This window comes from Lachnellula hyalina (assembly GCF_007821495.1).
Source record: "Lachnellula hyalina strain CBS 185.66 chromosome Unknown contig00053, whole genome shotgun sequence".
In the NCBI taxonomy this organism is placed as follows: Eukaryota; Fungi; Ascomycota; class Leotiomycetes; order Helotiales; family Lachnaceae; genus Lachnellula; species Lachnellula hyalina.
The window spans coordinates 1-13,489 of record NW_022157167.1 but is presented as its reverse complement, the minus strand read 5'-3'; the positions used below and the strand labels follow the sequence as shown (position 1 = coordinate 13,489).

The 13,489-nt window shown below is 47.0% G+C and overlaps 2 protein-coding genes across 2 annotated transcripts; both read right to left on the bottom strand.

Annotated features, from left to right (window-relative positions):
• Positions 1-5,137: 5,137 nt before the first annotated feature.
• On the bottom strand, positions 5,138-5,670 carry LHYA1_G004649 (uncharacterized protein; the record flags this gene model as incomplete). The annotated part of the gene is made up of 2 exons (XM_031149606.1): positions 5,138-5,334; positions 5,382-5,670. 2 exons carry the CDS (start codon positions 5,668-5,670, stop codon positions 5,138-5,140), a joined length of 486 nt encoding a protein of 161 aa, XP_031005990.1.
• Positions 5,671-11,941: 6,271 nt separating this feature from the next.
• Positions 11,942-13,489, bottom strand: tcmG (Tetracenomycin polyketide synthesis hydroxylase; the record flags this gene model as incomplete). The annotated part of the gene is made up of 1 exon (XM_031149605.1): positions 11,942-13,489. A coding segment is annotated over one exon (1,548 nt), but the record flags the coding sequence as incomplete, so codon positions are not given.

Here is a 13,489-nt window from a genome sequence, read left to right as displayed (position 1 = left end):
GATGGACTGATGATGTTGTTCTGCTCAAGTAGGTGTTTGGATATGCTGTTAGTAGAGCAGGTATTTTGAGTGTTTTGGAGAACTAGTAAAATGGTCTTTGTTTAAGTTATGGGGAGACCGTAAGTTCTTGTATTAGCGCTCCTTCGCAGAGTGTCTCTTTCAGTAACTCGTATAGACATGACGTTGCGGCCCCTCCGCAAGGCTGAGTATATTATTTACGTGAAAAGACAGGGTTGGTAGAAACGGAATATATATGATTGGTTCTTAGCTGCGACGAAGGATTCATTTCAACTGAGCCTCGTTTGCACGTGAGTATATCATAGTACAACGCTCCTGTATATATGGGCTACGCTAACTCGCAATTTGTTCTCCTGTAATTTTTATGTTAGCGGGTGTGGCTCTACCTACTTAGGTAGGTAGGTATATCAACCAAGCACGCTGCGCAAAGTTCAGGTTACACCACCACCTCAACTATTTTTTAGCGCTATTAGATTCAATATTATATGACTTCAACTATCTCAACTTCCCAACTTGAAAACTTTCAATGTGCTTGCACAACAACGATGGCTTCTAACGCAACCCGAAACGGCATCCAACCCAAATTGCCAACTTTCATTACGGACCACCAATTGTCGAATTGCACTTTACCCACCGAATACCAAGGCCAAGGCCCATTGATCATAATGTATAGCCAAAACATAAAGGTTCCCCGAAACCATCCCAAAGTCAAAGCTCTACAAGCCGTCAGGAAGCAGACTGCCAAATTCCAAAAAAGCAATACTTTGCTCTGGGCCGACATACAACAGTGTGTTCTATTTCAACTGAAGATTCACAACTCATCTCTGGTCGGCTGTACACTTATCGATTGCACCATCTACGGAAGCAGCATCATTTACTCGCATTTGAAGGATTGTCACGTTGCAAAGAATGTTTTTGGGGAACGTTATGTGCCGTCAATGTCGTGCATCTCGAATTGCCAAATCGAGCATGGTACGGTTCTCGACACAGATATTTCTGATTCGACATGTACAGGAACACCAGGTTTAAACCTCCCAGACATCGCCACGCCCTACGACCGTCTGCGCAGCATATCTCAAAACTGTACGCTCGAGAACAGCCTTCTTCTTAAAACAGCCGCATTTAATTCTACCCTCACCAATTGCGGCGTTCACGAGTCCGAGCTCCGACGATGTGATATTATTGGATGTTTTCTCGCAGAGTCTGTGATACAATCGAAATATGTCTCTCTCCGTAAACTCCCTGTTGAGATCCGGAAAATGATATACTCCAACGCTATCGCCAACGAGGGGCTTGCAACAAGTTTGATTACTGCACTTCGTTCGGACTCGCTTTTATATGGCGAAGTGCTTGAAACGTTGTTCGCGGAGCATATGTTTGTGCTCGAGCAGCGGAATCATGAGACTGTTAGGTCGATGCCGAAGGAAATCACCCAGAGAGTTTCTAAGTTATGTCTCAAGTAAGTTAATTCCTGACTCTTATTATCTTATAGAAGTAAACATATCTAATACTCTATTAATAGAGCGGGCCGGCCAAACTTGGTCCAAAGATGATGTCTCGTTGTATATTCCTCCCGGCACTCGAATCACTGATATACAAATGGATTTTCAAGAACGTGTGAATGTACATGAATTCTATGCTGTCACGAAACTTTGGTTCCGGTATTTTGGCACCGTTCGGAAGTTTACAGTTGTGTATACAATTTTGCTAAAGTACGGGACTGAGCCACCGGAAACATTGATGCATTGTATCAGAGTTGCAAATAAGTGGCTGAAGAGAGAAGCCGTGCTTATTAAGGATTCGAAGGGACAGAAATGGACGTGGACGTGGATGGCTGAGAAAGGAAGTGTGCTATTGTGGAACTCTTAGGATGATGCGATATCCGGCTGTGCAGCCTGGGCCGCTCTTCCCAGCACAATCTATAGCACAATGTCTTGCCAGGTGTTAGGAGAACTAGCTCTTGAGATCTTGTGTTTGTACAAGTGCAAATCTGGAGCATACTAGTATTTCAGATCGCAGCCCACTTTTCATTAGAAGCAACCGAGAGAAAGAGAATTACAAGGATGGGCCGACCTCACCTACGATTGGAAACCATACTCCCCCCGTGCCCCGTGGGTCAAACAGCCGAGCATTATATTACACAATTTTACGAATTTCCTCATGTTTGTCTTGCCACACCTCTCAAGTGATTAGTAACAATATGACATTATCAAGCTTCAATTCAAAGAAGGCTGTGGAAGGTAGGCATATATTCATAGGACCCGAGTTCTCGGCTGAGATCGTCGCCTGCAGGGACGAACTTTCCCTTGACTATACAATGCAATTATTCGACCTTGATCAACACCAGATGCTGGAATGTCCGCAATTACATTTTGCATGTTACCGCCAGACCTGTGTTAGCCTGAAATATATGCGCTACTCCTTTGCGGGTCAAACAGCAGCAAGATGTGTTCACACGGCGTGGGAATTCAAGTTTGGGGGCCCAGCCTTCACGTTGAGTTCTTTGAGATGAGGCCACGAAAGATTCGAAGTTCAGGCCGCACCGACTCAGATTATCAGGAGTGTGCTTTGTGGCTTAGTTCCTTCGTGCCTTGAAGCGTGCTGTGTTACCCGCGCTGTGCAACCAAAAAAGGCAGTATACCTAAGGTAGGTAGGTAATGATAAAAACCCCAAAAAAGCCTGCATCAGTTGTCCCACCACACACCACATACCACACCTCTTTACACCGTTTCCATCTCATGCTTCCTTGATCGAGTCTGCCTTTCGCGAATGCTCGCCTCCGCCACCCCCGACTTTCGTTTCCTGTATTATTAATACCCTTATTTGAAAGTTGAAACGCTGATATGTAGGTACTAGGTATACAAATGTCTCGCATATCCATGGGGAGGCTGCTTGAGCTGAACAATGAGATATTAAAAGCATAAGCTCCTCTGCTAGTCTGCTTGTGCTCGTCACTTCGGGATATTTGAAAAGGCGTATGATCTGCCTATTATTCTTGTTGACGAACGCAATGCCGACAACGCAAGTGCAAGAATGCTACAACGACATGGATACAGCCGAAGAGCATCAGTCAGTTCTGGAAATCGAACGCCATGATGAACCAGCCGAGCTCCCGGATTACGAGCGAGATACCAAGACGAAGAAATTCTGTATCATAGGCCTAGTTCTAGCCTGGGTCGGAATCGCATGCTGTATATCTTTGTCAGTCTATATCATTGCCACTAATGGATCCTACCGCATCGGTGAAGGAGAGGATTCCATTGATGTAAAGAGCTACCTCGTTCGCGAAGTGAGAATCACTGATGCTATTGCCGAAGCACTCGCATTTCTGGTCAACATTATCGTCACACTGTTAATAGATACAATGGGATTCATCCATTCCACATCCCTTCGCTGGGCCTTGTATTGGGAAGGGCGCCTCAAGTTCAACACAAATATCAGGCTTTTCAACAGCGCTCGCAAAAGCCCTGCCAAACGCTGGTATGCAAACGCAATTTGGACAGCTGAATTGATTCTTTGCTACGCATCAACCTCTCAATTATTCATACAAAGAACTGCATATGACGGCAACCAAGAGCCCTTTGTGAATGGACTTGCTGTTGGAACTTTAGCTGTTGGTTTGCTAGGACAGGCTGATATTGCAACATGGTCTGCGTCTTCGTTACACCAGATTGCTACATGGAGCTCAAATCCTCTAAAAAATACTCTAGCACTTCGGCACCATGGAACAACACACGTACCTGGACCCTGTATAATGGCTGTGTCAGAGAAACATGATGCGACCGTTGCTAAGAACCCGCGATATCATCAGAAGAGGCTATACCGATCGACCAGGGCAATTCGTTATATCGTTGTATTAGTCTGGGCTCTACCAGTCTTAGCTATTACATGGGCTATACTTGTCACACTTGAGTCAGGGGCAGAAACTGACGCCCATTCGTGGGTGTTTAATTCTTCATGAGCAGAATATTCCACGCCTTATGAGGTATCAGATTCTACCATCATTCTACCAATGACTTCGCTTCAAAATATTATTACAACTCTATCGTTTCCATTTGCTCTTGAGCTATTCCTCGGCGTCCTCTTGGCATGCGCTATACAGGGCTCGCAGCCCATGATCCGGGGCCGGTATGGTTGTTCTATGCGTATGGACGACATAAGGCTTTGAATACGAAGCCAAATATGGGACATTATGCTTTGGCAGAACCAGCGGGGAGAAAGGGGGAGGAGGGGTTCATGTGTTTGTCGCAGAATATTGATGGTGAGTCCCCCTTGTTTGTAAACGGTGTCATGTGACTGCCCCCCTTTTCATGTTCGCCTTTCGTATCAATCATTTTCACCTTGATGTATTATACTATCAACACCACAGATCTCTCACAACAAGCCAACCGCCCACCCGCACAATTAAAGATTCTCCACTCCTCCCTCTTCGACCTAAAATGCGTCTCCTGCCCCTACATCGAGAAAGACAATTTCTCTGACCCCCTGCACCCATCCCTCCTCATCGATGAAGCCTCCATAACAGCCCGTCTCTCCACCGCATCAAGAATAAAACAAGCCTCTTTATCAACTTGCACCTCCAACAGCCCAACCATTCCCCTCAACGAATTACCCCGTTGCCCAGCCTGCAAAACCGGGATCTGCGGGGAGTTTGAGGAGCGTTAATTTCTTATTTGAGGGGAATGCGGCGAGGGTTTTGCCGGATATTTTGGGGGCCGTTGTTGGTGGGTTGGAGGAGTTTGAGGGGGAGGCGGCGATGGTTAACGGGGCTCAGGTTGCAGGTGACGAGGGGGATGAGGAGGAGGAGGAAGGGATGGATGAAGTGCAGAAATATTACGCGGTTTCGCCATGAAGTTACAGTGCTGGTGGTACCCTTCAATTTAGAATAAGAAAATGTGAATACGACCTCACAGTAAAAACTGAAATGTTCATGATGTGCCAAAACAACAATATTCTTTCTTCGCAATCGGAACCTGATATAGTTGCACTCGCCGTATGTTATACATCCTGGCCGCTTCACCAGGTTTTAAAACACATACTCCGCTCCAAACTCCTCTTAGTACAAGCACTTTTCCCAATTAGAAGAACGCCTTCCTTCAGCCAGCACTTTCCCACCCCATCAATTCCCACCATTCTTATCCAAGTCCGGCATACCGTCTCCACTCTTACTATGATACTGTTTCCTCAGAAATTCTTCCACCTGCACATCGTGATCCGGTCTATTCGGCGGTCCACTGCTCTCCTTTCCTTCTGTAGGAGGTCCTTGCTCGAAAGCGGCTTGTTGTAATGTGCTTATGCCTGGGATATAGGAACACACTGTCTCGTCAGCATGCTATTCTCGCGCCTCTCAGCTCCCTAATCACCCTCGCCCATTTCCCTGAGCTTGGAAGAGGCTATTATGGGGGACACCGAACCTTTGTCTACCAAGCCCTCCTCGTTCGTCTCCCCTCCCATGGCAGCTTCGTTCAACTTGTCCTTGTAACCCCCCTTCTTCACCGTATTCCCATGCTCGTCTTTTTTGAAATTCTGTGTATCTTTGTCGGGATCATAGCCTGGATTTTTCTCCTCGGGGGCGATTCTTGAGGCAACGGCGTCGTAGGTTGAGGAGGCGGTGTTTTTGAGTTGTTCGGTGGTTGAGGGCTGATGGGACATCTGGAAGGAGGAATTAGCTTTGGCGGGGTAATTAGAGGTAAGGGAAAGTTGGAAACTGAAGATGGACCTTTGGAATTGTAGATTCTTAGAAGGGATTAAGGAAAGTGGACTTTGAATTGTGGCTATGGAGATGTTCTGAAGGAAGAGAAAGTCGTTGTTCTTGAGGTTTGGTGGGGTAATCAATAGTCCGCTATAGTACAGCGATGCAACTAACTAGCGTCAAAATGCGATTTTTGCCGAGGACCCCCCTTGAGTGGAAAACCCCTTGAATTATAATTATCACATCGCGATTTGCCCTGCAACTATGCATTTAATTAAAAATCTAAGCTTATAGGGCAAATCGCGATTTAATAGTTTTTCTTAGTTATTTTGCCCTTAAATCTATAAAAACCCGCCCCTTTTTAAAATGCATAAGAACTAGAGCTTAAGACTATATAAAAAAGAGCATAGAATAAATATTAAGTATACGCAATCTTGCTATAAGCTTAGATTTTTAATTAAATGCGTGGTTATAGAGGTATTAATGTTTTATTGCATGAAAATAGGTTCAAAAAAGTGGTGTTTTCGCGAAGGGGGGGTCACGTCCAAAAATCACGTTTTGACACTAGTTAGTTACGTCGCTGTATGACGTAGATTTTCAGGGGTCCATCATCCAAATTTCTCGCTTCTCACTTCACTTCTTGCAGTAACTCTTTCTCTTTCTCTTCCTCCACCAACATTATATTTGCAACCAACGAAGTAGCTTGACTATCTATACAAGTGTAACCCAATTCCAAACCCCTTTCCAAAAATGATGATCCATCGGTTTGGTTGAGGTAAATTCTCAAGGAGTTGATCAAGTTGAGATCTCAGAGCCGCTTGCTTGCTCTCATTCAAGTTCTCCTATCTATCGTCTTACCATCCAGCACAGCGAAGTACGTAGCCTCTTAACACATTTGCAGCGAGTTCATAACTTGCTCCGAACCGAACCCTACAGGCGTCTGATGCATATTCTCAGCCATTCGACAGACATGAGCGCGAGCTCCCTCCCAAATATTGTATTTGGTCCAGGACGGTGGTACTTAGGACTATCTGACGACGAAGATTCAGTTGAGGAGCAGTCGGACTCGAGTAGACCCCTCGGTCTAGCGTCACCAGAAAAGGCGGAGCTGCTCTCTGAATTCATAACTGCGTTCTCGCTGGATCAAGGCTCGCTGTCAGATGAGGATTCGGAGGATTCGGAATCAGCCGAGGGTAATGGTGTCTTTTGGGCAAGGGCAAAGGAAGTAACAGGTGGGATGATCCAATTTGCTTCCAGGTGAGTCGACGTCGTCGTCTAAGGAGTTTTGCCACTATTTTCATGTCTATAACATTAGCGGATAATAAGAATAGTCTCGCGCGCTTGCCATTTTAAGATTTTATAGATGAACATTATGATTAGCACCGGCGTTGAATCTTCTAACGGCAGTAGTGATTATCGATGCATTTTGGCTTTTTTTTATATAGAAAGCAGGAGTTATTCATCTAAAAGAAACAGGGTATCGCTATGCTATTAGAACTTGTTGAAGGCTATTCCTAAAAGGAGAAGTTCAGCTTGGAAAGTCCAGCTTTTGAATCCCGACTTATATAGTTCTGTATTATATGTGGCAGAATAAGAGACGAGACCGTATGGCTGCTGAGAGTGGGGTTAGCATGGAAAAGAACCTATTAATTATGAATTATTTGATAATCAACCTCTGATGCCACAGGTACGTATAAAGCTCTTGCTCTATTTCTTTATAGAAAAGCTAAGGTATCTTTGCTTTCCCCCTAGCTGGTTAGGAGCCAAGGACTCCGTAGATCCACACCGCGGCGATCAACAAGCTTCATGTACCCCCACCCCTGCTCAGCATCCCACCCTCGAACAAGAGAAGATCATCAGAGCATGACTCTCGGCTAGGCCGAAATATGAGGTTTCTCAAGAGTGAATATGCTGCGACGTGCAACAAAACCATGTCTTGTTGCCCTTTATGTGCCGTGCATGCTCAGCATTCGTCTCGTTCGCGGCTCGCCCCCTTTTCATCCCAACACCACGTGACGTGAGATATCCTCATCGTAATCTCAGGGGCTGTGAGAAAACGACACGACTGACTGGCAGTATTATTATGGTCTGATGTCTGAATGAAGTGGAGGCGCGATTATGATCTATGAGATTTATTTGCATGCCTTCTTTTCGTGAGTGAGGGCTAAGATCCTATCCTTATCTTCTATCCGATCCTGCGCGTACGCTTTCATACCATGTCATGCTATGTAAAACACCTACGGCTTTGACCGATTGGGGGGGATTCATCCTCTTGATCGTTCGTGGAGAGGAAGCATAGCCGTATCGGTGGCGACAGTGTATGCATGTTCCCGTCTATACGACTTCCACCATGCTGTCGTAATCAATCATTCGAATAGATCGTTTGCTTTGGTTTAATCAATAAATGATAGATTTTGCTGTGAAAGCTTGTTGTCTATGATGAGGACTCAGGAGGCGCGCGGAGCGAGGATGGGAGGGAGGCAACTTCTCGCATGGAAAGTGGAGATATTCCGGTTGGAGCATGCATGGATCATGAGTCTGCTGGGCGCTGAAATCACGACCACAACTTTAAGAATACAATGATACCGGCTTTCTTGCGCAGCACAACGTCGAGTTTCTCAACAGGAGATGGTCAAGCTGAAGCTTTACCACCTCACCTTATCGTGATATCCCCTATCTTTGTCGAAGGCTCGGGTCGGTTCACTAACGGGCAGATAGATCCAGATTCGAATTTCCCGGAGCTATAGCGTACAGGGTTAGACGGTTCATGCAGAGGCCCAGTTACGCGGTTTAGTGGACGATGTGCAGATGTGCAGATGTGCAGATGGGTACTTCGTACTGTAGATGAAATGTGCAGCTGCGGCACAGAAGCTTCAGGGGAAAAGTCTGGGAGGGACGATAGACGTCAGTTTGGACAGATGGATGCAAAAGGTAGAAGGAGAGGAGTAGAATAGAGGGCAGGAAGAAGACTTATCGTATCATACCAGATATGTGTAGACATATGAGATCATGCGGGATAAATCCCGTACTACGGAGTATTCAGACATTGTGGACATTAATTTGTCCCTGGTCTGGTACTTTAGACCTGATCTAGCAAATAATGGCCGCCGCCAAGAGAAGCCGTGACATGTTAAAAGAGCGCTCTCGCCCATACGATTCATGCTACGAAGTACCTACCATGCTGTACTCCGCAAAGAAGTACAAGAAGACGTTGAGTTATCCCATTTGCCTCTCAAAGGTAGCGCTGGTTAGGTTGGGGGGCAAGATGTGGAGGTACAGAAGAAAAGCGGCCAAGGAATGACCTGTTGATTGTGTCACGACGTAGACAAACTTACACGTATTATCGACGTACAGTACCTATGCCTATGCTCAAGGTGTCGTTACAAATTGCATTTACAACCCAACTGCTTGATACTTGGGAGATCAAAAACTTACGAGTATTCAGGAGGTTAATAAATAATAGAGAGGAAGCAATATCTATAAATTACTACCTCTTTCCAGTGGCGCCAACTACTCTCCAGGATTCAGGGTTCCTGCATAAAGGAAATAGGAACAGGCAAGGGCAAGGGGCCGAACGCTTGAGACATCCTGCAGAGATTGGCTTGTATCGGCCAATCAGCAATGCCCGGGGAAGCGAAGCGAGGTACGTTCACTCCACTTCAATCCAGCTGTGCGTGGATGAGGTGAGAGGGAGAGGGAGAGGGAAGGGAAGGGAAACCATCACGAGCTTTGTTCGACTGCTGCTCAACCTTCGACATCGCCTTATTACGGAGTATCCTTCCCTCCTTCCTCCCTTCGACAACGACAACGACAACGACCACGACGCTTTTTCCCATTCTCAACTTTCCTTCAATATCAGCATCAAAACTGTCTTGTTCCATGCCTTGAATCGAGTGCTGTACTGTTTCGTTGCAGGCTAATCGGGCAATCGACTCGATAATCAATCAATCAATCAAAACCAAATTAGAAGGGATTTTCTGCAGATCGATAAAAAGTTCAGCAGCTCAGCGTTGTGTTCGTTCGTGTCACGAATTCATATCAGGGGAAACCAATTGAATCTTTCGAGGTCTATCAGGGTCGAGACAGCCAGACGCAAAAGGGACGATTTGACTTCAATTGTTACTCCATCGCCGCTTCCTCTTTATCTAAAACCTAGAGGACAAGCGCCATATACCAACCCCATTCACTTAGCAAGAAATCCACAGTCACCACCAAAATGACTTCATTAAACGAGAAATCAACTGCATCGGCCAACATCCTTACAATCACACGTCCCTCACCCGCTCGTCAACCCTCTGCAGAAAGCATCAACTCCTACACTCCCACACGGTCTTCCAAGAGCGAGAAGGAATACGCAATGAAGGACTCAACAGACAGCAACCCGGCGGCGGACTCGAAAGCCAACATCGTCACGGCTGACCTCGAGATGGGCCTCACACCCATGACTACGCAGAGCAATGCCACTAGAAATCTCCTGGCCAGAGGCAAGAGCGGTGTCGACCCATATCCATGCCGTGCACAACAGAAGCGAACGCGTCGGGAGCAAAAGCTCGCTCGCTCCAAGTGTGCATGCTGGGCTAATATGGACAAGACCAAGAGGAAGATTATCATAGTCGCGGGCATCTTGATCTTCATTGCCGTTGCAACAACCATGGCCGTCTTGATATCCAAGGCCACGGGGAGTGGGGTGTATGGAAAGCATGGACAGACCAATGCTCCTATCTCTTGAGGAATTGCTTGTAAGATACCAAGAGCCCGTTATGCTTGAATAGCTACTAATAACCCCTCAGATCACGGTCACCATTCACTCGCTATTACCTCTGATCAGGTTCCTCTCTCTTCTGGATTCGAAATACAATAATCACCCACCTTCTCACAACCGACGTCTTGTACATAATCTGCACACAGCGATACATTTTCTTTTTTCCACAAATACAATCAGCATGGCGTTTTGGCAGCATCATTGCATAGCATTCAGGCTTCTAATACTTTGCAACGAAAACCGACAATGGCTCGGCAATCTGGGGTGTAATTGTTTTAAGGCTTGGCTTTTTCTCTTTCTGGCATTGGTACGGGGCTTTATACATGTAATGTCATGTGTGGAAGCACGAAAGGAAGGAAGAAAGAAGCAATGGAATCTCAACATAGAGTCTGTATTCATGGAGAATGCGGGATAGATCAGGAGATACAATGAAGGTCAAAGGCTTTTGACCAAAACCAAAATGATCTTGCTCGTTTCAATCGCAAGTTGAGATTTATGAACCGACAGGCGATAATAGCATCCCGAAACAATAGACCGTCCATGAGTGTGGAGTTTTTGCAAATAAAGCATACACAAGTACTGTAAAAAGAGGACACAGATCGTTCTTCTCCTTTGACCTAGTATTTTCCAAAGCGCTTGCTTCTATTTATCTTAAAATCCATATCTGAAAAATGATTTGGTACCTAGCAGAGTTGTTCTGTTTCAATTTCTCCTTCTAACGAGACAATAAAACAGACTTCTTACTTGGAAGTCCCAATATCTCTCTCCCCGAGGCTCGTACCCAAAGTAACACGCCGGTTCAAACTTCCTCTTTTCAAAGACAGGCTTCTCTGATTCCCAGCCCAAACAAAACGTTCTGTCGAAAAACAAAGAGAAAGAAAAGTCAAAGCAGCAAATTTTATAGTATAACATGCCGTTCTTCATGCACTGACTAATATACATACCACTTGGTATTTTTGATAAAATGAGGATGATGAGGGAAGATATTTAATGCGGATATGGAATAAGGAACTTGTGAGGAAATCAAAAAAAATCAAAAGTATGTATATGGAGTAGAGAAAGAAATAGAGGGAGGGAGGGAAGAGTTGTATTGGTGGTGTTGGTAAGCAGCAGGGTCGTACTAAGTGGGGGCTGGACGGAGCTCGGGAGTGGGAGACATCCGAGGGAAGAATACGAGGTTTACGAGGTATGCGGGGGTGACTCGGGGAGTTGGATGGGGATTTCTTAGCTCTGGGTTTTGTTTTGTTTTGTTTTGTTTGTTCGTTGTTTGGGGTGTTGGGCTTGACGTTTAGTAGGGGGGGAGAATTGTTGATGGGAGGTTGCGGTGAGATGATCAGTTATTATATAGGGCTACGTATACTGGTAGTACATCATTCTCCTCTTGTCCTGTTTTCCTTGGTTCTTTTCCTAGAGTAGGAATGAAGCTGAGCGGCGTTATATCTACTTACTTCCATACAAAGGTCATTCATTCATCGACATAAAATCTTCTCCAAAACACCTTCTAACCTCTCCCCCAACCCGCCCTCCTGATCCTTGACCCTCCATGCCACAAACCCATCCGGTCTCACAAGCAGTGCACCGTGGGCTCCAATACCAGCAGCGTATTCCCACCTCCTTTTCGGATCCGAGATGTCGCCCGTAGGTCCAACACGATACGCGTGCAAACCAACACCCGTCTTCTCCGCGACATCGGAAGCAGCTTGACACCAAGGCTTCCCCTGCGATCCCGTGAGCAGCAAGAATGTCTTCCCGCACAAATCAAGTGTTGAAATCTGTTCGCCCGCTGCATCTTGCACCCAGACATGCGGTACCCGCGTCCCAGGCTTCCCATTGATCCCTAGGACTAACGACTGGATAGACCACGGCACGTTCCACCAGCTCATCCACCACGGCGCTTCTTCTTCATCGTTGATTACAGCTGGGGAATTGGTGTACTGATACCCGAATCCGATAATCATCGGCAGCCGTCTTGCCATGCTCCACGCCCACGTCACCTTTCCGCGCTTCATGTCCGGTAATCCATACCCGTCAGCCAAGTCCCCCGACTCCCTTGCTACAAAACGTGCGACAGGCAGCCTCTCGCTCTCGTAGCTCTCTAGCAATTTAGGATTTGCTTGGCCGGAGAGAACGCACGCTAGTTTCCAGGATAGGTCGAAGACGTCTGGGATTCCTGTGGTGGCGCCCTGGCCTGCGTACGGTGTCGTTTGGTGCGCAGCGTCTCCGGCGAGGAAAATGCGCCCGTTTTGCATGGAGCTGGCCGCGACGTCGGATGGTTGCCACGGTATTATGCTCTTGACCTGTATTTCCAGATCCGGGATCCCTATCGCGAGACGTAGCAGTTCTTCCACGCGTTCCATGGTGTAGGCTTCAGCTTTCTCCTTGTCGGGATCGTAGCACAGGTGGAAAACCCATATATCGCTATTGTTGATGGCGGAGAGCAAGCCGCGGAGCGCAGGCTGGACGATCGTACAGAGGCTTATTTCGCGGCCTCGTACGAGGCCTGAGAGGTCGGCACGGAAGAGGATGTTGAGGAGGTTTCCTAGGGCGCCTTTTCCAGTTGTGCCTATTCGGAGCGCCTTGCGTATCGGACTGCCTGCTCCATCGGCCGCAATCACATACTGTGCCCGAACCTTTGACACTAGATTCGGGGATTCGCGGTCACGTAGCGTGGCCGTCACGCCCTCCTCATCCTGCTCGACATTCTCACACACAGTGTTATACCGTAACTCGCCACCTCGCTCGCGTGCCGCTTGCGCGAGAACGGGCTCCATCATATCCTGCGTGCACCGTGCTCCCTCGGTCGGGCTCACGAGACCGTCCCTCCAGCCCGCCAGAGGCATTTGGCCTCTCTTCCTGTCGCCTTGGTCTTCCTTCCTCGCTATGCGCTCTATGACTTGCACAAACGAGGTCCCCTTTAAGATTCCATTGCTAGGAGACAGCGAAGCGCCGGCTGTGCGCACAGCGCTGTCGATGCCGATGCAGCGGAAGACCTCCATGGCGCGCGTGTTGAGACCGCG